The sequence below is a fragment of the Budorcas taxicolor genome, chromosome 12 (genome assembly GCF_023091745.1).
Source record: "Budorcas taxicolor isolate Tak-1 chromosome 12, Takin1.1, whole genome shotgun sequence".
Taxonomy (NCBI): Eukaryota; Metazoa; Chordata; class Mammalia; order Artiodactyla; family Bovidae; genus Budorcas; species Budorcas taxicolor.
This window is the reverse complement of record NC_068921.1, coordinates 79,174,265-79,200,569: the sequence shown is the minus strand read 5'-3', so window position 1 is coordinate 79,200,569 and position 26,305 is coordinate 79,174,265. Positions and strand designations below refer to the sequence as shown.

Below are 26,305 nucleotides of genomic sequence, written 5' to 3'. Positions count from 1 at the left end.
GCAACTAGGTAATGAATTATTTTGTAATGTGGATAATGACTTCCCAACTTATCTCTACATTCAACTATGTTTTCATATACTATATTGGATTTCCTTAAATTTCAAAGAGAGTTCTTATATGAAATAGGTCCTCAGTGACAGTTGACTCACTGTTTTTCTTATATTTCAGAGTTGATAACTATTCAGAGAGAACAAATGCTTCATCAATTACATCTGAAGGAAATGAAGAGTACTTTGAAGACAGCGTTCCACCACCAGATGAACCACCACGGGAAAGTACCAGTGAAAGTAGATTTCAAGTAAGTCACTTTAGCGAAAGCCATATGACATCTTCAGATGGGACTAGCTCATCATCTTTGTCACTATTTCATTCGGAAGTACAGGAAATTTTGCTAAGGTGTAGCGGGTGCCCAAAAAATGAACGCGAAACAATACAGTTTTCATCAAAGAAATTATTTTCCATAATGAAAAGTAACAGAAGTAAAAACAGGACGTTTTCTTCTGACTTTAACTTTTCAAGAACTTCGAGAATCATTATAGAAAGTGAAGATCTAGATGTGGCACCATGCCCTCCTGCCCATCTGTTTCTTTCTAGAGACCAAGTCAGACTTCTGGAAGAAAATGTGAGAAATCAAAGCCCTCCAAAATCCAAAGCCACGTTAGAGAATAAAACTACCTCTCGGTCCCCAACCTCTCTAGAGCCCTTGATTCAGAATCAACCTTCTGCTACAATGGACCTTTCTCCCCAAGCACAAGCTTCTTTTTCCAAACAAAAGGCTACTCAGAATCAAGGATTTTCCAAAGCCCAATTTATTGGTCAAGCCCACCAATTTTTTAACAATCAGTCATCAGTCAACAGGCAGCCTGAGAGTGAGGCCAGATACTTTGCTCTGCCTCAAGATTTGGTGAGGGAACCACTCACTAGCAGCACCCAAGACTCCTTCCAGACTGCAGACATGGATGGGTGCCAACATCTGGTCCAAGTTCCACAGTCTGCTGAGACTCAAGATCCAGTCAAGGGCCTAGCGTCTGATACAAAACACTCAGATGAGGCCCAGGATTCTGTCTGGTCTGAAGAGTCAAACAAGATTAAATATTCTATCCCAGTGCAAGACACTATTTTAAAGGATGCCAGACATCTGGTTTTACCTCTGAGCCCAAATTCAGTTGATAAAGTGATGCCACAACAAGAGCATGTTAAGAGTGAAGGCCAGAAACAAATTGCTTCCTCAACATTAAACCAGTCTCCTTCATATGGCTCACTGCCTCTCATGACCAGGCAGAAAAACAGAAGAAAACCCTCACGTAGTAAAAGTGAACTTAGCCTCAAAGATCTGCCTCAGAAGTCAAGGAAAACACCAGTTTCACAGATACTTCAGACCACAGCATGTCACACTTCAGAGTGCAGCCAGTTAAGATATGAGCATAAAACTAAGAAGAAAGAGTTACATCAAAGAAAAGGTGTATCAGGTATAGCGTTGCATTTTACGTATGCTTTCAAGCTTGTCCCTCCTTATATTAGGAAGTATTATAGGAAAAGACAAGCAAAATTCACTCCACGTTTAACAGAATGTAGAGATTTTCTGCCGAAACCAGATCAGTCACTATGTGCAGAGAAAGTTAATTACATAGGGTCTGTTGAGGAAGAAGGAACCATGGGGAGTACTGAAAATGAAGAGCAGCATGGCAGAAACAATAAAGAACTAGAAAACATTTCACAAGAAATTCCATCTCAGCTAGAACAGTCTTTCATGGTCAGTACTTATCAACAGAAAGTACCTTGTCCTTCATTAATAGAAACAAACAGGATGAATAAAGAGTCTCTTGAAGATCCAAAGGAAATGGATATTGGAGAGTCTTGTGCCCCAAATAGCGAAACAACATCTGACCTGCCTGTAGCAAGGCAAGAGACACCTTTAGAAGAAGCCATATCAGAACCTTTGCAGAAATGTGTTTCCTCTCCCCAGATGGAGTCAGACAGAAACATGAAAACATGGGAGGACCTACAAGGTTCAGAAAATTCAAATCCTGCCCTTTCAAGAAGAGAGGAGTTACCAACGAGTATATCAGAAATGCAAAGATGCTTCTCACAGGGGAATACAGACAGAAAAGATCTTCTTGAAATTGTTCTGGAGTCTTCTGACGTCAACTTGTTCATTCCCCTAGGAACCGAAAATCATAAAAGCAGTGGACAACCAGCAGTTGTAGAAATTCAGGAGAGGCCAGAGGATGTAACTGAGAAGGAAAAGAACGCAATAAGAGTTCACGTGATGGAAGATGACATAAGCGGAAGTGAGGAACTCGAATGCAACACTAGAAGCAACATTAACAATATGCAAGATGAACGAATATCTCCTGCGTTTCATGAGGCCACTCACACTGCCCTTTCTTTACCACCTCGTATGAAAATGCAGAGTGGATTAAAAACCAAGATGGATACATCAGAAATAGGACTTAGTTTTTCCACAGTAAAGCCAGACGAATTACCAGATGACAGGAAAATATATTTTTCCTTTGAGAAGAACTGTCTAGTTAAAAAACCACAAGAAGACAACAGAGAGGAAGAACAACAGGCTCCACAAGAAGCAGCTTTGCAGCTAACTCCAGGTTTCAGGTTCAGCCTACGACTACAGCAGAAGCCCACGTATGTCCAACTGGAACCAGGACAGAATAGTTCAAAAGGTCGAACTACTCAAAATAAAGACCTCGATGTTTACCCACAAACTCTCTCTACAGAGACAACTGTGAAGACTAACCCACACCCCGTGATGGATCCATTTCAAGTTGAGGTGAAGCAAAGCACAGACAGACCTACAGGCAGGGAAACTGCAAACCCAGTGCATCCTCTCACCGTGTTCGAGAGCTTGCCAGTTTTGACTGAATCAACAGAATGTGGTATCCCTTTGGGTGGAAGCCCTGAGAAGTTCCTGGATGCTCAGATTGCAGAAGAAAAGCAGGACTTAGAAGGAGTTTTACCTGAAGTTGCCCTGGGGTCTTTCCATAGGCATATGGCTCCTTTATCAAATTTGGAAAGGAAGAAAATCAGAAAAAAATTATCAGGAACCACAAATGTACTCAGTTTCAAATGTGTGATTACGAAAGTAAAAAAGCCACCAAAATGTCACAGAAGAAGATTAAGAAGCAATTTCAAAATCATGATTAAACGCATACTTCAAGATAAATCCATGGCAGATATGCTTCTGAATGTTACTGACCCTTGTCTGTCTATTTTGCCCCATGTTAGAATGCACAGCAGATTAAACATAGGGAATCACAGTCATACCGAGCTAAAACAAGAGACATCGGAAGCTGAAAGAGAAGAAGACTATTTAGATATCATTAATAAAGGAAGTGACTCTGGAAACACACTAGAAGCAGCTCAGTTGCAGGAGGAAGTGAGTGGGGACCAGGAAGCTTCACCAGAAGCAGTCCTTGAGGATCTCTGGAACCTCAGATTGGATGAAGATCCAGAGAAAGAGCTCAAATCCATGAAAGAAATGCAACAACTGATCACATTTGCAGAAGTCATGGCAGAGCCTATTCACATGGCCACAACAGGCCTAGTTCATGTTGAGAATATGGAGAAAAGCCTGATAGCACCCACAGATTTAAGATGCACTGAAGATGATTCTGAGATATCTGCTCCCACATCAGAAAAATCACTGATTGGAGACCTTTTAAACCAAACAAGAGAAAGTGATGTACCAGATGATGGAAGTGATACCAGGGAAACAGGTTACTGTTTTGCAGCAATGAAGGTGGAACGACCTGAAGATTTACCAGCAATGTTCCCAAAGACTTTTAATTGCCACATGCCTGTCTTATCTCATTCTAAAGTGAAGAAAACTAGAGTAAGATTTTCACACAGAGAATGTAGAGTGAACTCCAAGTCTGTACCTATGAAGGCATTGAAGCCATCCATTTCACAAATGTGTGATATCACAGGTCATCAAAGAAAGAAACTGGAATCTGACTTTAAGGCCAAGTTCAAAAAGATCGGCCAAGCTAATGGACTGGAATATGAATTTCTAAACACCCTTTACTCTCCTGTGCATAGCAGGTTACCAGGAGCGATAAAGAGCTTCTGCCATGTTCAACCAAAGCTCCGGGGTCTAGCCGTTGAAGAGAGACCACTGTATGTTGATTTTTTTGATGAGAGTAATGCACTCTGTGACAGAGAAGAAAAAGGACAAGATGTAGAGGAAAAGGAGCAAAAGACTTTGCTAATAACAGCTCCGCAGCATACCCAGTACTTCCGGATCAATGGATGTCGAGGAAAGGAGACTCACCTTGCTGAACCAGATGCAGGCCTGCACTGTTTAACACAGGAGCAAGATACACAGCACCAAACATGCTTTAAACAAGCTGCTTTGCAGACTGATGTCCAGATGGGTCCTCGAGAAGCTAAGGAACTCCTGAAGACCAAGAAACCAGAAGATGACCTAACAGCCCCTGTGGGTCTGGAGGTTCTACCTCCCGAGGCAGGGAACTCAACACCTGTGAAACTTTTGAACATTCCAACAGAGTGTGGTGTAGCCTCTGGTGGAAATCTTACAAGGGAACAAGGTTTTTATTCTGTGGATAAAAATTCAGCATTACCAGAAAGTTTGCAAGTGACCTTCTTGCAGTCTTCTGGTTCTGTTGACACTTTCGTTTCTAAATCTCAAAGAAAGAAAAACACACTAAGATTAGCAAGAAAGCAAACAACAGTGAGTCGTAGATACAGAGCTATGAGAGAACAAAACCTATCCACTCTGTGTATGCTCCCTGGCAGGCAGAGAAAGGCATTGCAATGCAATTTTCAAATGAAGGGTTTACAGCAAAATAAAAACACAGGAGATATGTGTTCACCTGTCATTCTGTCCAGGGTGCCTGTTTGGCCCAGCACCAAAATGAGCATCGGATTAAATGTGGAGACAGAAACCCAAAGGATAACAAGGCTTGATCATATGCAAATGCAAGAGAAATCACCCAATGAAAGAAAAGTATGTTGCCCAGCTTCTGTGGATATGAGTACTTTACCTAACAGTGTGAAAGACAGGAAGGAGAAGGGGGCAGGGGAACAAGATTTACCAATTCCAGAGAGTGGCCAAGGCTTCATATTCAGTACATATCAGGAGCAGGATCATGACCTTATCAAATCAGATGAGGGGCAGAAACGAACAGGAAGTATAAATATCCATGTACAACCACAAACACATTTTGCAGAGAGTATTTTGAGCTCTGCTTCATGCCCAACATTGGATCCATTTCAACTGAGAAAGCTAGAGAGCAATGCTAGGTTTTTTCCTCCAACGTCAGGAGAAACAAAATTTGATGAAAAAATACTTTCTGCAAGAGAAGGTGGTGTTCCATCTGAGGCAAACCATCAAAAGGAACAAGCTGGTGAAACTGAAAAGGAAGAGAAAGTGACTTTAGATTTCTGCATGGCTGCTTTATCTCTATCCAAAGGCAAGAGAAACTTCAAACAATATTCAGACATGAAAATCTTGATGAATCCCAAATGTGGAATTTTAAAAGCAAAGAAACCACCCATTTCACACATGCTCAATATCAAGGGTGGTGCTAGACAAAATCATAGGAAAGAATTGGGATATAACTTGAGCACCAAAATGGGACAGGTAGGTCAGGGTACAAAAATGGCAGAGGGCAGGGACTCCCTCCTGAACATCATCTCTGCCATTAATAGATATAGTGACCGAGAAGGGGAAAAAGACATGTTAGGAGAAAAAAGACTCAGTTCCAAACAAGTAATGCAAAATATACCCCCACACGAAGGGAATGTGACTCCAGATGACCCCGAAGAAGGTGATCTTCAAGATGAAGAAAGTGAACAGGAGATGTTACTAAAAGTAATTCCACAGCACAGCCAACATTTCATACTTTGTTCAGACCAGACGAAGGAGCTTGAGCTTCACAAACCAGGAAACAAAGGATGTGGGGAAACTCTGTTTTTTACCAAACAGGACATCCCCCAGCGCACACCAGATCCAGTGCAGGCAACACAGCCAAAGAGCAGCCAGCAGACACAAAGCGGCACAGTGTGGTCAGTGAGTTCAAACCTTCCTCTTCTAAAGTCAAACGAATCACTAACCGGTCAAGTTGTAATTGATACAATGAAATGTGACGTCCCAAGTGATGAGAGCCGCATGGGAGAGCTGGATGATCATGGTAAAGAGGAAAAGTCAGAGTTTAAAACAGATCTACAAGCACCTGTCCCTGAGTCTTCAGCTACTACCACACCTGATCCCCCTGACCCTAAACAGGGGAGAAAGACATACACATGTAGAGCCTTAAAAAGTAAAATGAGTCCCAAGTGTGTTGTTATGAAGGCAAGAAAGGCACCAGTGTCACAGATATTTAACATCCCTGGGAATGGCTGTCTGAAAACCCTCCCGTCGAAAGCCCTGCGATCACAGATCGTTGAGTTTTTGATTCAGATAAAATCCTCTGGGGCGCTAGAAGATGTTACTGCAGAGAGGAAGGAAGGAGGAGCCCAAGAATTGCTAGCAGCAATGCTGGAGTTCTGGGAGGCAGCCACACTTGCTTTACCTGTGTCGAAAAGAGAGAGAAACCACTCAGAACTTACAGACAAGATAAAAAAAATGAGGCCCAAATATATCACTTTGAAGGCAAAGAAGACACCGATTTCCAAGACATTTAATGTCACAAAACGTGGTGTGCCAAGCCGTGGTAGGCAATTTGAAGGCAAGTTCAAAACCATGAGGAAACAAGGTCAGCCACTGGCAGTCGCCACGCCGAAGGCCACTTCCTCTCCCATGTCGGTTTCACTGGACATGAAGGTGCATAACAGAACCAAAGTAGAGACAGACATGCCGGGGAAGACGAGGTTCCATCCTGAGCTACAACAGCAAGGGCACTGGCCAGATGGAGGGGGAGCCTCGTGTCCCCATTCTAGGGCGGAGAGGGAAAAGGCCAGGAAGGAACTCAAAGGCCACGGTGGAGAAGCAACGCCTTGGAATTTCCAGCACCTCACTTCCAGTGCTCACCATATTAAGGAGGCTCGCTGTGTGAAATCCGATCTCAAACGGAAGTATTCAGCAAGGGGAAAAATCCCAGAATCACTAACCATAGCGGAGGAGCTGCAACAACACACGTTTTTTGCACAAAGTGCGTTGCGTTCTGTGTCTTCCTCTATTTTGAATTCACTTCCATCTGAGAAGGCACCAAAAAGGACAAAAACACAGAGGTCAAGGATTTTATCTCCAGCGACAGAGAAATCACTCGGCGACTCTTTAGCTGTTAAAGTACCAAGTGACCTCCTGCCTGAGACAGACCCAGCAGAGGAATCTGCTAGTTCTAGTCCAGAGGGAAAGAAAGAATTACAAACAGATTTACAAGGCAGAGCCCTACAGTCTTTCGGTATCTCCAGGCCGGATTCATCTGAAGTTAAAGGGTTGAGAAAGGTAGCACTGATCCCTACGTCTCAAACTGGGGAAGCCCAGATGGCGTCGGTTTTGAAGACAACTAATACCGCTAGTCCCAGTGCCCCCAGCCATGGAAAGGAACTGGTCTACACCTTTGATAACATGGCCAAAGAGTTATCTCAGAGTATGTCAAATATGTTTATGCATACTTCTTTTGCAGCTACACCTGTTTCACCTGCCACCAAAACACATAAAAAACGGAAAGCCAAGAAAGACCCAGTCAAAGTCAGTATTATACAGCTGAGACCAGAGGACAGGCAAAGACTGTGTAAAGGGTGCGGCGCCTTGGGCACCACGTCCCAGTCAGGACAGCAAAACGAAAGAGAGGGCAAGGAAGCTGCATCCAAAACAGAGAGTAGAAAAGATGAAGATATGCTTATTACAGAGCAAGACATGCAGCAACAAACACTAGTTTCAGAAAATACATTGGAGTCTACCTGTTCTCCTCTGATCATTCCATTTCAAACTGAAAAGGTGAAGAACATCCCACCATATACAAACATACTGCATAGAAAAAGTGAAAAGACTTCATGTGTGAACAGAGAGAAAGCGATGGTCGATGGTCTTTTAATTGATGAGGCAGGGTATAGGACTCCATCTGCTGGGAATCCCCCAAGGAGGCTGGATGCTTCCAGTCCAGCTCCCCTACAACCTGGAGAAGAGAAAGACAGAACAACTCAGAAAGTAACAAAATACGCAGCTGATCAAAATATCCCACCCAAGTCAGGGATCTCAGCGCTTGAAGATTCACCTATTGAAAGCTGTAGAAGGAAAGTGGATGGTTCTATTGTCAAGAAACATAAAGAGTTGCAAAGAGATTTACTAACAATATCCACAACGTCTGTTTTGTCTGAATCTAGAAGGCAGAAAAAAGCACTAAAATTTCCAGAACGGAAAGATCTTATGGGTCCCAGGTATATAACCATGAAGACAAAGAGGCCTCTTTTTTCACAGGTGCTTAATATCACTGAGCATGGTCATCAGTACTGTGAAAAGAAACAGGAATGCTATTTAAAGTCTGTGATAAAAGACAGGCAACAACATAAATGTATAGCTGATGCATTTTCATCTCTCACACCTGTTTCAATGGATAATAAGATAGATATTGAAATTGATAGCACACTCACAACAGGGACAGATCAACCAAGAGTACAAACACACAACCACACCTGCCCAGAGCTAGAGAAATCACTGAGTGTTGGGGAAGCATGGGAGGCCAATTTGATTGATACACAAAGCAGATCCAGCAACACAGGGGGAGTGAGTGTGCCACATGAGAAGGAAGAGGAAAACGTCCCAGAAATGTCAGCAGAATCAGTTCCACACGAGAGCCAACATCTCCATTTCACTTCTCATCATGTGAAAAATCTTGGCCCTTGCAAATCAAAACCTAAACTGGATAGTTCAGAAGGTAGAAGTACTTGGAATCTGTCTTGTGCAGCACAAAACATGAGGCAAGAAGAACACATTAGAAAAACTATTTTAAAGCCTGTCTCTAAAAGCATGATGACTTTAATTCAAGTCCAAACACTGAAGAAAGTTCTTCACACTCAAGAGGAAATCCAACACATGGCAGATCTAAAGACCCCATTTCCAGAAGCTAGGAAATCAGAGACTGGTTCCATACACTGTGATGGTGTCTGGGATGGAAATCCTAGGAGGAAACGAGATAATCCTATTTTTAAGAAAAAGGCAAGGAGTCAGAGTGACTTACTGGGAACAGTCTCAAAGCCTTTAGGTTTCTCCAGCCTCGATTCATCTGAACCTGAGAGCCAGAGTCATACAGCAGAGGCTGTAGGCGAGAAAAGCACAATGAGTCCCAAGCAGGCAGCTCTGGAGGCAGGGAAGCTACCAGCTTTACAGGAGCTTAATAGCACGAGGTGTCTTACCGAAAAACAAAGAGAGAAAAGGCACAAACTAAAGACCAAGGCAAGAGAAAAGCAATGGAATGAAGGTGCAAGAGAGACATTATTCCATGCCAGCGAGGGAGCTAAGAGTCCACCAACCACGTTAGTGACTGATAAACTCTCATTTGATACAGCAGTGAGAGACAGTCTGGATAACCATGGAACACTTCACAAAAATCTAGGTGATTTTGTTACAGAGAAAAAGGCAGAGCTGGACAAAAACTTAGCCACAGTTCTCCTGGGGCCTTTTGATTTATTCATGCCGGTTTTATCTGACTCTGAAAGCCAGATAAACACAGTGCAAGAGAAAATCATACCAAAACACAAATGTTCGGTGATGAAAAAAAAGGAGCCACTCATTTCACAGCTATTTAAAATCAGTAGGCAATCTGCCACAAAACAGAGGACGAAATTTAGATCCAAGGTAGAAACCAAAATGAAAGAGATGCACTCAGGTAAAAATGCAACTGATATGTATACAAATGCCACTTACTTCGAAGTGGATACCTCCAACATTAGAAGGCAAAGCAGATTCCAAACAGAGGCAGACAGAATATCAGGGTTTAATCCTGTACAGCCAACACACACTCAGCTGCCAGTCGAAGACAGAGTGGTTTTACAGTCACTTAATGCCACAGATCCTGCTGCTTTAAGCATTAACAAAGAACAGGAGATAGACACACACAGAGAGAAAGCTGTGTTAAACACAGACCTAAAATCTACAGATGCTTCTCCATCTATTCCACCACATACAAAAATGGAGCAGTCACCTAACACCTCGAGTAACTATGAAGAATCTTCTGAAAAGAGAAATGCCCTAAAGAAAGCAAAAGGTATGGAGGAAAAAGAGTGTGAACAACAGGTCTTGTCTGGAACACCTTCACAATATACCCCGTCACTTGAGTTTCTACAAAAGAAACAGCAAGAACTATGTGTCTCAGGAAACATCCAGAACTCTGCTTATGCTTATACACCTCCATACCCCCAAATCCTAAACCATCAAGCTAATGCGAAAGCAGCAGGTGTAGAAAGCACTGTGCCTACTGAACAGGTAAAATCAAAGGCAAAGAAACCACTTGTTTCCCTGATGTATAATACAGCAGGGCATGGAACCCGAAGCCATGAAAAGGAGACAAGGTTTAACACCAAGAAGCAGAAACCAGGGTTCCAGCAAGATAAAACTGAGGTAGAATTCTCTCTGAAAACTATCTGTGACCCTGAGTCTATTCCACCTCAAATTCAAGAGTTGATGGAAGCGGAAAGGGAGAAAGGCAAGCCACCAAGGCCGGAGAAATCGCTGAACACAAGACAAATAGCATTTTCACAGTCTCTTGCTAAGAGTGCCAAATCCAGAAATAGGAAAACCCCGAGACAGTGTATCAGAAAGCAAGAAGAAAATGGCCAAATTGCTTCGCTGGACCTCTTCCCACAGTGTAGATACCGATTCGTGATGAGACAGCAACTGAAGAAGAGCCCCACCCATGTCAAATACACAGTCAATTTGAAAAGAGAAGCACATCCTGCTCAACCTCCACCAAAGACAGCAAGCTGCTCCACCACATTTGACATCTCAAGAGTGAGAGTGCACACACAGCGCCAGCGCCTCTTCGCCCTGGGAGTAAAGGCGGGAGACAGAGACAAGGCCCAACCTCCAGTGTCGACTCCGCAGAGGACGGAAGTATCTGAGCAAACAGATATTTCTTTAAGTTCAAAAGGACAGAATATGTGTCTTCCAGAGTCAGACGCTTCTCAAGAGAAGACTTGCAAGGAACAGGATCTGCTGAAAGAAGGAAGTAATTCAAGGACACTGGTGGAGCCTACTTTGTACTCCATTACGGAAACCTCTCATTTGGAAAATACCATTCCAAATCAACTGGCAAGAGATGGCTTAAGAGAAACTGATACCTTACAAGGTTCAAAAGGACAGACATTTCTTTGTGCAAACGCAGAAGCCCGGCAATATACACCTGCGGTGGAGATCAGAGACGTGAAACCAGATCCCATTCCGGAACGTCTCCTGGATTCAGCATCTTGCCCCAGTGGGGAACTTCATGTGAGAGAGGCAGGAAATGCAACACGGAAAGAAAAAGTTAGCATCCCTGTTGTTTCAGACGTCAATCTATGGGAAACCGAGATGCCAAAGTTAACGAACCTTCTATTAACATCGAATGAACAGAAAATAAACTGTTCCAAAAAAGGGAGGACAGAGCAGCGAAACAGTTCTAACCAGAAGAAAGGAAATCTTCTGGAATTCATTTCCTCTTGCATATTGTATCAACTCCATATTGAAAGGCGAAAGAAAGAAATCTCAGCCAAAGGAATGAGTTCAGCGGTTTTGAGTCCAGTGGTCCAGAAAGCATCAAACACAGTAGATACTCCAGTGGATCAACCTCCGTGCTCAGGAAGAAGAAAAGAACATCAACAGGAAAGTACACGCAAGGGTCTCCCAACATCTCTTTCTCATTCTATAATGAATATATTTCAGATTAAATTGCCAGGAGTAATGAAGGCAGCAAAGGAAGTCGACAGTCCAAGGCACCACAGTTCAAACACAGAAGGAATTGGCTTGCCTGGTGCAGGAACAGAAGAGCAACCAGAATGCGTACAACGTATTTGGCCAAATCTTGCTTCTGATCCTTCAAGAGATATATTATTTCAAAGTAAGATGCCGTATGAAAAGACAGTATCGGAAGAAGTAGTTAGCACTGTGGAGTATACTCCAAGTACAGAAGGACTTGGTTCACATATTACAGGAAAAGGAGGCCAGCAAGAGAAATGGATGCCTGAGACCCTTCAAAAGTCCACATCTCACCCCCAAGCAGGTCTCCACCAAACTAATATCTCAGTGCAAGAAGTAAAGTTTGATGACACAAGTAAGATGCATTCCGAATATTCAACTCCACAGGCTAAAGAAGCATTAAAAGGAATGGATGTTATTTTTGGATATACACAAAAAAGTGAAAAAGGACAGAACTTACCCAGCGTGGAACAAAAGCAGCAGCACCTACCGATTCCCTCTGAGAATTTTCCCTCCCTGAGAATTCCCTCTGAGCATACATCTTACCCTCAAAACAATCCCTGGCTCCTGCCGCATTTAACGCCTCAGACGAAGGAAGCATTATCCGAAGTAGGTAATGTGTCGAGCAGGACAAAAGGATTAGACTTGATTTCTAAAGAACAACTAAATACTCAGCGTGAGTGTGGCCTGGAATGGACTGCACCCTCAGCTCCTCCAACGCAAACGACGAGACAAAATACAAGGCCACCTTTAGAATCATCCAGTGAAACTGCAAAATATCAGAATGTCTCACTGATAAAAGGAAAGAAAATATTATATGGGGAGCAGACAATTGATTCAATAACAAAAGTTAGCTCCCCCAAGCTAAGTGTTAGAAAGAAGGCGCACTTACGTAAAGCATGTCAAAAAAAACTACGAAAAGAGGTGTGTCTACCTGGATTTTTTTCACATTCTCTTTCTATCCATATGTTTCCTTTGCCTGAAAATAAAAGACAGAAGAATGACCTAAAACAAGAAGTTGAGAAAGACATGGTATCCACCCAAAGGACTTGGGAGAAATTGATATTTTCAAACATATTTAATACCACTGACTGTGGTGGTCCAGGCAACAGACCAGAACTGCCGAGGAAGATAAAAGAGAAAACGGTAAATTTGAACCATAGAAAGGTTAAACCTGATTTGGTTGTGACAGATGTATATGAGTCCATCTCTTCTCTCAAACTGAATATAAAGACAGCTGATGAGATTACCTCAAATAATGTAAAACGAATTAAACAACTTATATCGCAGAGAAAGGAGAAGATTAGAATAAAGGGAGTCAATGTGAAAGGAACAGTGGACCCCAACATTACCTTGAAGGCAAAGAAACCATCACGATCACACATGCTCAGTGAAAAGGAATTGCCAAGGCCGTTGAACATTATAAAGCAAGAGAGCGAGGGGCAGATAGGCAAAGGTATGTCAGGTGTGAAGCTGACAAACTTGTTTGCTTCTGTACCATCTCTGTCACCTCTTGATTTGAATTTAAGAACAAAAGGCGGAAGAGATTCGTCAAGAATACCACAGAACTGCCTTCCACCACTAAAGCTCCAGGCAACATCAAATATCAGGAAAGCGTCATTTGCAGAGTCAATTAATAGAGAGAGTTTAAGCAACATAATAGAGTCAAAACATTGCCCACAGCAAAAGAGGGAAGATGGAGACAATATGGTATATGAGAAAGAGAAAAGGGACTGCAAAAGGGCCACTTTTAAAAGAAAGAAAAAACTTTTCAAACACACACCGCATGCAAATGAACCGCAGTGGGACAATAAAGAGCGAGAGGAAATGATACAGGAAGATGAGAGTGACGGAAATGTAGTTCTGAATAAGCCCCATGCCTCCATTCCATCTTCTCTCCTGGAGCAGGGTCCTGGAGTAAAAGAAGCGGCATCACAAACAGTATCATGGTTCTGCCCTCCATCACTGACCCTCCAGGAACTGTCAGATGCAGTGATAGCATGTAAGGAGCCAGCTGATGATATTTTAAGCAATATAGAAAGATCAAAATATATGTCACAGGAAAATGAAGACAGAGTGGACACGGCTTTGAAAGAGATAAGGCATCCCCAAAGAATGCCTCTGGAGGTGAACCAGTCTCCAGTTGCCCAGGAACTGCAGTTGAACATCAAAGAAAAAGAGGAAAAGATGCAGCAAGATAAAGGTAAACAAGTCAGGATTCAGAGACAGTCCTGTGTTTGCATCTCTTCTCCACCTTACTCTGAAGTGGACACAAGAAGGGGAGGAGAAGCAGTCTTGCTAAGAAAAACAAGATCCTGTTTTCTACAACCCAAACTCCAGGAGTCATCAGATATGGGAAACGTACCATATGAAAAGTCTGTTTCTGGTGATATCTCAAACAGGGTAAAACAAGCTAAAGAACATGCAATCCAGGAAGAAGAGGAGAGAGTTAATATGGAAGAAGTCGTCCTTTCGAAGAAAAAGAATTCAACACTATCACAGAAAATCCAGCTGGATGTCAAGGAGCAAAAGAAAAAGATACATAGAATTCAAGGTGAACCAAGTGTGATTTTGATCTGTACTTCGAGACCTGCCACTTCTTTTAACTTGAACACAAGAATAATAGAAGCAGATGACAGAGCTAAAGTAACAAGATATTCTTGTTCAGAACTACCCCACCAGAAATCATCAGATGTAGTGAAAAAAGCAAATCGAGAGTCAACTGAGATAGATATCATAAGTGATGTACAAGCAGCAAAGGACTTTATGCCCCAGAAAGGAGAGGATCAAGGAGAAACAGCCAATATGAATTATATGAGGTACTCCAAAGAAACAAGTTCCAAGGCAAATGAGTTCCCACTTCCACACGTTCCCAGTAACCCTGGGAGCCACAGCCCCCAGACTAGAGATAAACCAACGAACAGACGAGAAAACCTGGGTCATGCACAGGAAAGAAAAAGTGAACGAGATGAGGTCCTGACCGGACTTTGTCTACCTCAGTTTACATCAATCAAAGGCGAGAAGGAGAACCAAGGAGCTCTCAAATCCTGTCTTCCACCGTTAGGGCGCAGGAAGTCATCAGATGCGCAGGAGTTAAAATATACAGTGTCACCTCTGAGTGAGATCTCAAGTGATTCAAAAAGAACAAAATACGTGACGTGGGAAGAAAAGGATAAAGCAAATATGTTTGTGAGGGACCCAGTGCATCCCAAGTCCTTATCTCTGAAGGTAAGGAAATCCCCGCTTTTCCGTATGCTCGAAGCAAAGAAACTGCAAGTGAACATTAGGGAGCAAGTGAAACGGGAGCAGAAAGGGAGAAGGGACACAGTTGTGATTCTGAGCAAAATCTGCCCTTTCGTCACTTCTTCAACTCATCTTAAATCTGACACGATAAAAGAAGACAAAGGTGGTCCAGGAGTCCTAAGGCACTCTGGGCCACATCTCAAGATCCAAGCCTCACGGCCTTCAGTACAGAAAGCACCTCTAAAGTCAACTGATAGGAAGAAAGAAAGACAATATCTGCCACCAACAGAAAGGAACAGAGCACACGCAACAGTTGTGAGAGGCACGGTGCATGCCAGTGGCTCAGACTTCAAGGCAAAGACGTCATCCCTCCGTCATGTGTTCGGTGTCGCCAAGCACGATGCTCTGAGCAGGAGAAAGGAAGCGCGCGCAAGTGCGGAGGAGAGCGCAGAACAGGGGCGGGGGCGAACAGGAGAGCCTGGTGTGACTCCAAAAAAAACCCCTCCTGCCTTGCCTTCTCCATCAGACCGTGGACTGGATGCAGGAATCAAAGAAGACAAACACTCGCCTGCAGTCACGGGATTCTCTCCACCCTTTCAGCTCCTTGAGTCATCGGGTGCAGGGAAAATCAGGCATGCAGATTTCAGTCAAGGTATTAGCTCGTGTAATATAACAGTAAGAGCTAACGGACGTGTGTCGTATACAGAGACAGAGATCAGAGTAAAAAGAAAAGACGAGAAAGGTAGAAAACACCCCAAAATCACAGCTGTGGAAGCCCAAACATCCCCACTTACACATTTACTCAGTAGAAACAGACTGCCTTTGAATGTCAAAGAGCGAGGGAAGGAAATGCAGGATGGCAATGGTGAGCTGGGAATGGTTCTGAGGGAAACTCGTGCCTCCTTACCTTCTCTATCTTCCTTGAGACAAGACACTAGCAGAAATGAAAGGAAAGATGCAGAAAGAATCACGCAATCCTGTTTTCCACCACTGAAGATTTTTGATCCACTCAACCTAAACACAAAAGCAGATGCTAAGTCATTTGATGGTTATTTGTTAAAAAACAAAGTTAGACTCAAAACAGATAATGAAGACAGAGTGCTTCCAATATCTGTGCATCAAAAGGCAACAGAATTACCACTTTCACACAGATGTGATACCAAAGAATCACAGTGCAAAATGAAAAAGCAAAAGAAAATGGTACAGAGAGAGGACAGTGAACTAGCTACAAGACTGAAAAACATCTGTACTTCTTTACTGACTCTACCATATCTTAAATCTGATACACCAGAAGGAGAGAGGTACGTGATAAGAATCACAAAATTGCCTCCCCCACAAGCAGAATCACCTATTGTACTTACACACAACCTAACTGACCTTCAGGGAAAAACTAAAGGGAAGGTTTGGGAAGATAAACAGGAGCCAGGTGATGCCATGCACACTGAGACCTGTGCTTCTCTCTCTTCTTCTCTTCGCCTTGATGAAAACACCAGCATAAGAGAAGAGGGCATGTCAATGCTACCAAGATCCTCTTTGCCCCCAGTAAACTTCCAGAAATCATCAAGTTCTGAGGAAGTGATATATGTAGAGTCAATGGCGAGTGATACTGTCATTAGTCCCCACAAAGAAAAATATTTGCCCCGGAACAAGAAAGAGGACGGAGTAGAAAGAAGAAACTTTGTGTCTCCCAAACATCAACGAAAGGAGATGCAGGAAAGTAAAGATGAACCAGGTATGGTTCTGACCAAATTTTCTACTTCATCCCCATCTCTCTCTGCCCTCAAATTGGATAAAGCAGTACAAGTGGATGATGAAACGCTAGCATGTACACGGTCTATTTTGCAGAGAGTATCATTTGGAGGGAAATTATATACAGACACAACTAGCGGTGATACCACAGAAGAGGCTCAAAACCTGACCAAATCTTCTACTTCATCACCATTTCTCCCTGCCCTCAAGTTGGATGTAGAAGTCCAAGTCAATGATGAAATGCTAGCATGTAGAGAATCTGCTCTGGGGAGAATGTCGTATGCAAGAGAAGAAGTACATACAGAGACAATTAGTGGTAATACCATGAAAGATGGTCAAAACCCGACCAAAATTTCTACTTCATCACCATTTCTCCCCACCTTCCAACTGGATAAAGACGTACAAGTTGATGACGAAACGCTAGCACATAGAAGGTCTGTCTTGGGAAGACTGTCATATGCAGGGGAAAGAGGACATACAGATTCAATTAGCGGTGATATCACAAAAAGTGACCAAAACTTGACCAAATTTTCTGCTTCATCACTGTCTCTTCCTGCCCACAAATTGGATAAAGAAGTTCAAGTCGATGACGAAACGCTAGCACGTAGAAGGTCTGTCTTGGGAAGACTCTCATATGTAGGGGAAATAGCATATACAGATTCAGTTAGTGGTGATATCACAAAAAATGATCAAAAGTTGACCAAATTTTCTGCTTTGTCACCATCTTCTTCTGCCCACAAATTGGATAAAGAAGTTCAAGTCGATGACGAAACGCTAGCACGTAGAAGGTCTGCCTTGGGGAGAATTTCATTTGCAGGGGAAATAGTACATAGGGGTTCAATTCATGGTGATACCACAAAAGATGGTCAAAACCTGACCAAATTTTCTGCTTCATCACCATATCTCTCTGCCCTCAAGCTGGATAAAGAAGTACAAGTCAATGATGAAATGCTAGCACTTAGACGGCCTGTTTTGGGGAGAATTTCATATGCAGAGGAAACATCACATACATATTCAATTAGGGATGATATCACAAAAGATGGTCAAAACCTGACCAAATTTTCTATTTCGTCACCATCTATCCCTGCCCTCAAGTTGGATAAAGAAGTACAAGTTGATGAGGAAATGCTAGCACATAGAAGGTCTGCTTTGGGGAGAATATCAAAGGCAGGGCAAATGATACATACATATTCAATTAGTCGTGATTCCAGGAAAGATGTTCAAAATGAGGAACAACGTATTCCTGAGAAAGAAGAGAGGGACAGAGAAAAATCAGTAGATAGGAGAGGTGTGATGCACACCAAATATATAATTTTGAAGTCCAAGAAATCGCCTTCTTCATATACACTCCACAGATCAGAATTGTATCTGAACCTTGGAGGGACAGAGCAAAAGAAACAGGAAACTCAAGGTAAACCACCTGGTAAGATGGTAAGAAATATTTATCTTGCCACACCTCCAGCTAAACTGAAATTGGACAGAGGCACACAAGTAGATGAAGGAAAGCTTGGAATTAAGAAACCCTCTCTACTTCCACGAATGATTTCAGCATTATCAGATGCAAAGAAGAGAACAGATACAAAGGGAATCAGCGGTGATGTAATAAAAAGAAAACAATGCATGTCAGAGAAAGAAAAAAAGCTTGATGTGAAAAATGTAGATATGAGGCTACGGACCCATCACAAAAAATCAGCGATTTCACCAATTCCAGATGTCCTTAGTACAAAGAAATTTGTGTTGAATGTTATTAAAGAGCCAGGGGAAAAAGTACACAAAGATAAAGATGAACCAAGCATGGTCCTGACAAGGACTTTTCTTTCTATCCCTTCTGCACCTCTTTATTTAGATTTAGGGAGCAAAACAGACAAAGACACACCAGAAATCACAGGATCCTCTGGTTCACAGCAACATCTCCAGGAAACATCAGATACCCAGAAAACAGCAATGAGAGAATCAGCTGCTGGTGAGAGGGAAATTGTTAAAAATGCAGAATGCTCAGTGCCAGAAGACGCCATGCAACAGTGGACATCAAACTTTGTGATCAGTGTACTGCAAAGGAGGGAACCTCTACAAGTCAAATCTGAAGGAGATGTGAGTCGGTTACTTTCAAATTCACAGCAGGAAGACTTTTATGTCACAGGGTATGGTACTATAAAAAGTGGGAAAAGGCTAGAATGTTTCTTTGCAGGGTCAGAGGCTCAGCAAGAAAAATACAAACCAGAAACTTTGGCTACAATTCTTTCCTTCCCCATGATGGATCTCACTAAAATTGAAAGTCTGAAGAAAGAAACAGAAATAATGAATAACTTAAACCATAAGATAAGTCCTCACATTCTGGTTTCACTGCCAAGGAAATTATCCAAGGAAATATATGCCACACTCGGCTCCCCTGTCAGTTCAGAAGGATTTTCTGCTTCCAAGCAAGATGTCCACCACCAACAAGAAGCTTTATCACAAGCATCTCCAGCATCTACAGATCTATGTAAACTGGATAAGCCAGAAGAAGATAGACAAAACAATGGAAAAACAAAGGAAATGTCCCCTCCCAACGTGTTAGCACCACAGATAAAGGAACCCCTTGAGGAAATGAATCTCACAGAGTCAGATGCACTCCAAAATGCAGATCAAGAAATTGTCATGAAAAAGCAAGTGGTGCTGCAGTCTGGGAGTGGACAAAAGACCAGAGTGGATTCTAGTCTTTCTCTGAAAATTCCACTGCAACATGTAAAGCAAAGGACATCATTGGAAATAGATGTGCGCAAGCAAACTACAGTGTGCCCTGGAATACAAAAGCTCCCAGGAATACGAACGGGTATGACAGAGTTTGACGCCCAAAGAAAGAAAAAGGAGCAGACATTGCTTGTTCCAGATAAAGAGGCACAGAGTCTAGAAGCGCTTCAGAAGTCTGCTTCCTCCTGGACTTTTCCACTTCAATCTGGAGATGCGGGGGGAAAAGACGAAACTGACACTGGCTCTGCTGGAAATCTGGAGCAAAAAAAGTTAGAAATGAAAGAAGGGATATTAAAAATAGATACAAACATAGCTGTCCGTCTAGAAGAGGACAGAATAGAAATGCACAAACACACCATTGTTAATCTGGAGGAGGAGACAATAAAAATGGACACAAGCAATACCATAAACCTGAACACGGCATCTCTAAAGGCAGAGGAGCCTCAGATTAAGACTCAGGTAATCACTCCTGTGGCAAACAGATGCCCAATCAAGCAAAAACAGAAAAAGGAACGAGAAGTGTCCAGTGCAAAACATGACATTCAACTACAAAAAATGCTTCAAAAACATGCTCTGGATTCATTTTATGCCTATATTCCTCTTTCTCCAAAATTAGGAGGCCAGAAAGGCAGATTAACAATAGCAGACTTGAAAAGAGAATTGGGCCCCAAACATTTAAATATGAAAATCCAAAAACATCCAATTTCACAGATTCTAGGCAACACGGGACGAGGTACTCCAAGCAATCGAAAGAAATTAGAGTATAACTTTAACAAATCAAAGAAAATAGCTTTGAGAAGAGGAGATGCCTCAGAAATATTTATCAGAAGTCTTTCTATTTCCACAGTGAGTCCATCTCAGACTAAAGACCCAGTAAAATCTCAGACAAACCTAGAAAGTGCAAAGAGAACCCATATTTCAGAATTCCAGAAGAAATCACCAAATACTAGTGAAACTATGAAGAGGGACAGTTCAAGCATTGTGAAAGAAGGGAACCAGAATTTTACAAACACAATTCCACAGGATTCCCAGCCCTTCATGGTAAACCAACAAATGCGCAAACTTCCTAACACCAAATCAGAAGCAAACCTCAGCAGAGAAATAAATAAATATTTAGCTCCACAAACAAACGAAAGGGTTGTTCCAGGCCAGGATATCTCTAGGATCATAAAAGAACCTGACGTGCTCATGATCAAACAAGAAAAGGCACCAAAACCCACTGAAACACCCACAGAGTGTCTAATCGTGTCTAAAGATCCAAAGGAAAATGTGGAAAGGATTGTAAAAGAAACTGACTTGCTTATGGTTGAACAAGAAGAGGCACCAAAACCCACCGAAACACCTAGAGGGCGTCTAATCATGTCTGATCCAAAAGAAAACGCAGAAAGGATCATAAAAGAACCTGACTTGCTTACAGTTGAACAAGAAAAGGCATCAAAACCCATTAAAAAACCTAGAGAGTGTCTAGTCATGTCTGAAGATACAAAGGAAAGCGTGGAATGGATCATAACAGAACCTGACTCGCTTATTACGGTTGAACAAGAAAAGGCACCAAAACCCACTGAAACTGCTAGAGGGTGTCTAATCATGTCTGAAGATCCAAAGGAAAATGTGGAAAAGATCGTAAAAGGAACTGACTTGCTTATGATCCAGCAAGAAAAGGCACCAAAACCCACTGAAACTCCTACAGCATGTCTAATCATGTCTGATCCAAAAGAAAATGCAGAAAGGATCATAAAAGAACCTGACTTGCTTATGGCTGAACAAGAAAAGGCACCAAATCCCACTGAAACTGCTACAGGGTGTCTAACCATGTCTGAAGATCCAAAGGAAAATGTGGAAAAGATCGTAAAAGAACCTGACTTCCTTAAGGTTGGACAAGAAAAAGCACCAAAACCCATTAAAACACCTACAGAGTGTGTAATCATGTCTGAAGATCCAAAGGAAAATGTGGAAAGGATCGTAAAAGAACTTGATTTGCTTAAGGTTGAACAAGAAAAGGCACCAAAACCCATTAAAAAACCTAGAGAGTGCCTAGTCATGTCTGAAGATACAAAGGAAAGTGTGGAATGGATCATAAAAGAACCTGACTCACTTACGGTTGAACAAGAAAAGGCACCAAAACCCTCTGAAACTCCTACAGGGAGTCAAATCATGTCTGAAGATCCAAAGGAAAAGGCGGAAAGGATCATAAAAGAACCTGACTTCCTTAAGGTTGGACAAGAAAAAGCACCAAAACCCTCTGAAACTGCTACAGGGTGTCTAATCATGTCTGAAGATCCAAAGGAAAATGTGGAAAAGATCGTAAAAGAACCTGACTTGCTTATGGTTGAACAAGAAAAGGCACCAAAACCCACTGAAACTGCTACAGGGTGTCTAATCATGTCTGAAGATCCAAAGGAAAATGTGGAAAGGATTGTAAAAGAACCTGACATGCTTATGATCCAGCAAGAAAAGGCACCAAAACCCACTGAGACACCTACAGGGTGTCTAATCATGTCTACAAATCCAAAGGAAAATGTGGAAACTCACATGAAAAGCACCCTAAATATGAACAGTTCTCCTCCAAGGGTAGAAGAACTGCAAGATGAGACTCAACTCGTTGATATCACGGGGTGTGCCTCGCCACTTGATCATAGGGATCAGAGTGAACTTGTACAGGACACAGCCATGCAAAAGGTCCAGCAACAAGAAACTTCTCTAGGAGTTGTGCCTATTCAACCACAAGCTAAAGGTAATGAAAGAAAACCAGTGGGATATAGTCCAAGTGCAGAAATTATGATTCCTATTTGTGAAGCAATTAAAAATGTTCTTGAATCCCAGATAAAAAACATAATTCAAAACACGTTTTTTCCTAAAAACCTTGAAAAAGCAAAAGACAATAAACCTGTTGATTGGAAGTCACCACGTCTCACAAGGGGTCCAAGTACACTATCCATGACAATGCGTCCTGAATTGCAGCCAAAACCTATTTTAGAAAATTTTACTTGCAAAGAAAAAGTTAAGCTCACAAATCATTTAGAATCAAAAGCACCTGAAATAAGACTGAATTTAATACCAGAGGTGGTAAAACAATCCTTCCAAAGGTTCAGCTTTTATCAAAAATTGGCTGTTTCAAAACATAACAGTTGGAAGCTCTATCCAAGACATAAACAAATGTTCTTTTTGCCTCTGGAAGGGATTGACACTATAGAATTTAACCTAAAATGCGAATCCAAAAAAGACTCACTTCCTGTCAATTGTATGAAGTCACTGACTGTTAATGTTTCAAGAGGTAGTGAAGAGGCAGTGAACATTACAAAGTTAAAGCGGATGAAAGCGCTAGAAAGTGGAGCACCTTCACTGACTTCCGCTAGAGAGAAAACATTGCCTCATATTCTCCAGAACTGCTCAGTAGGAGAGAAGAACAAACTCCTCATACACTTTTCTAAGAAGACACTGGAGATTCAAATGAAAGCCTTTCCCAGAATTGTAAGGGACTCTTACACAATGGCCAGTGCTCAGGATGGACGGAAACCTTTATCTAAATGTGTTCATTCTGTGGTCAAAGTACCAAAACGAAGAAACAGAGTTTTGTTACTTTTTGAGGAAGACTCTCTTCATCAAATAGATCTTGATTTACAATACAAATACCTCCGTTTTCTCCTGGGTTCTCCAGTTGCAAGGATGTTCCCTAACCCAGTTGTATTTCCCAAACATAGTCTGAAATTACAGACAGTTACAATATGTAAAAAGGTAGATAGCAGTGGGGGAAGTGGCGGTCATTCCATTAATACACAACCATTAGAACATATCCCTTTCAAAACACAAAGTTTCCATGAAAACTCATCATTAGTCAGAAATTTCTTGGCACCTACCCAGCTGTGTGCCCCTGACCCTGATCAACACAGCACAGTGCAGAAAGATAGCATGGCTCTTTCTAAGTTAAAATCTCATGTGACTCCAGAAAAAGATAAACAATGTCATGTATGGTTTCAAGAAACAAGTACATATGAATCTGTTGATTTAATGATTCAGAAAAAGGCTCAGGATGCAGGCAGTTCCCATTCAACTCATAATTCTGAAGATTTTACTGACAGTCAGACAGATATTGAGAATTCAGATAACTTGGAGGAATGCTCACCTCATGATGTACATGAGAGTGAAGACTTTATCTTTTTAGATGCCACCCCTTATTTAAGGCAGGAAGCGGAGACTATTCTATTTGAATTACAGAAAGGCATACCTGTGGAAAATCTCTACAAGAAGAAAGCCAAAATGGGTTTGAAACCACATTACAGTGAAGATTCGGGTTCCCATCATCTTCGAGGTCATCGACAACATTCGTCAATTGTGACACCCCATTCTTACGGATCCCATAAAAGCAGGATGCACAGGTCCTCCTCCAGTATTACACCACCTTCTTGTGAATCCCACAGAAGCAGGAAACACAGATCGTCCTCCAAAATGACGCCATCATCTCATGAATGCTGCAAAAGCAGGAAACGTGGGTGGTCCTCCAAAATGCAGCCCCCTGACCTGTGGTGTCACAGCTCCTTAAATACCGTTGAGGTTCCATCTGTATCCTCTTCCATCTCTTTCAATGGGGAGATGCTTTCACAGACTACAGTAAGCGGGAAAAATTCTGTAGTTCCCTTAACAGAATCCAATATTAAATTACATCTTGCAAAAAGCCAAGGCAAACCTCACAGGCATGCAGAAAGCAGAGAAAGAAGGAAGGCCAAATTGGACTTCTTTAGAAAGAACAGCATGCCTTGGGAATGTGATGACAGTTATACAAAGAGTAAAGAGAAACACACAAGAAGGAAGGATGAGAGGGCTTATGAATCAGAAAGACTGGATTATTTCCCAAGTAAATACAAATCATCAGCAAAACCTCATCAAGAGGATATCAGCTTCCATTCTGAAAAAAAACAAAACCAGCCATTTTTTTATGCCTGTATACCAGCAGACTCGCTGGAGATTATACCCCAAACCATTCGCTGGACTATTCCCCCCAGAACTTTACGGAAGAGAAACTTCAGAGTTCCCCTGGTGGCCAAGATTTCAACTTCTTACAGCATATGGAACTCATCCAAAAAGTTGTTGGAATCACTGTTAGAGTCCTTCAGCTTACTTCATTAAAAATGTTACCATTTCAAGATTCATCTCCAGAGGACAGCTGGTTGCTAAGATGATATTCTTTGCAAAATAAAATCGTATTCAGTCAAATGGCTTCCTCATGGAGTGTTTTCTAAACTGACATCCTACAGTAGATTTGAATCTATTGTTCTGGGAGGGCGTGTTGGGAAAGAGAATGACTTTAGGTTTGGTCTAGCTGTGCAGGAGAGCTCTCTTTAGTTTGTGCCATCTCCTTATAAGCCCCCAGAGGAGAAGCCCCCAGGTGCCAAAGCCCCCTTCCCACCCCACCCCACCCCAGTGACTGCAGGATGACTTGGAAGAAGTGTAGCCCATCAATGAGGTTGAGAAAGAACAATCTGAAAGGCAGAGGGACGTAGATACTAGAGGGAGACAGTTTCAGGGAGCAGCGAGGGCTGAACAACGTCATGTGTCACAAGATACAGGAGTAAAAATACTTTCCTGAGGACTCAGGTTCCTCTGATGACTTTGTCACCATCCCCAGTGGTGAGCAGAACCTGCAGCATCTCCATGACCTGCCCCTGCCATAGCTGGGGCATCAACACGCTTGAGGACCTCAGACCCCACCCCCAGGCTCTTAGAGGAGGCCCGGAAAAGCCAAGTCTGCCCAGGGGCTGCTGGGAAAGCCCAGATCTGTGAGGCTGAGGGTGGGGTGGTGGTGGGATTTTTAGCACCATGTGAATTTTTTTGAATGTACTTTGTGCTGGCTTATTTCTAGTATGTTAATAAAATATTGGTCTCACTTGGGGGAAAAAAAAATCTTTTTTTGCCTCAAAAATTCCATAATGTTGATCATTTTATTTTACTCATCCCCATTATATTCATGCTAGGAATAACAATGCTCCTCCCCCTATTATAAATGCTCCTTGATCTCTTTGAAATGCATTATTTGCTGTGTGTGGAATATTTGGGCGTGCTTGATAGAAAATTATAAAACATTTCAATTTTTTTTTAAACCAAGGAAAGTATCTAATTTTGTACAACTTACACAGAACTTTTTTAGTAATAAAAACAATGAAATTATTTCACTTCTTGATATTTAACAATAACAAGACATTAACTCCCCAAGACCCACAGCTACAGCCACAGACTAGATTCTGTCATCAGTATACTGGTCTTGGCATCTTCTGTGAGTCAGGTCTGTCAGGTTTGACAATCAAGTCGAATATTTTCTTACTTTCGATTGTAGAGAATTTTGAACATATGCACAAAAAGGACAACAGTATAATGGACTTCTGTGTGCCCCTCACTCAGCCCTAAAATTTTAACCTCTAGTCACACCTGCCTCCTCTACTTCTCCATTAGTGTTTTGAAGCAAGTCACAGATATATAATTTTTATCATTTTACAAATCTCTACTAGAGAGATTATTTTAAACAACCATCTCCTATCTAAGAAGCAACAGAAATTACTTGGTATCAAATATTTAGTCAGATGATTTCCAGCTCTCATGAATGTCATTTTCTAATGGTTCCCATTCCCTTGGGTTTTTTTTTTTTTTTCTGACATTTTTTTCAAATCGAAGAAACCAGGTTGTTTGTTGTATAGAGTTTCCCATAGCTTGCATTCTGC

General features: G+C 42.0%; 1 protein-coding gene across 1 annotated transcript in view; it reads left to right on the top strand.

Moving 5' to 3' along the window:
- CCDC168 (coiled-coil domain containing 168) overlaps positions 1–24,719 on the top strand; it is a 34,905-nt gene extending 10,186 nt beyond the window's left edge. Inside the window, exons 4-7 of the mRNA XM_052650045.1 lie at positions 170–17,855; positions 18,033–20,862; positions 22,225–23,937; positions 23,995–24,719. Coding sequence (XP_052506005.1) covers positions 170–17,855; positions 18,033–20,862; positions 22,225–23,937; positions 23,995–24,719 — 22,954 coding nt within the window. The remainder of the gene's footprint in view (positions 1–169; positions 17,856–18,032; positions 20,863–22,224; positions 23,938–23,994) is intronic.
- The last annotated feature ends 1,586 nt before the right edge of the window (positions 24,720–26,305 follow it).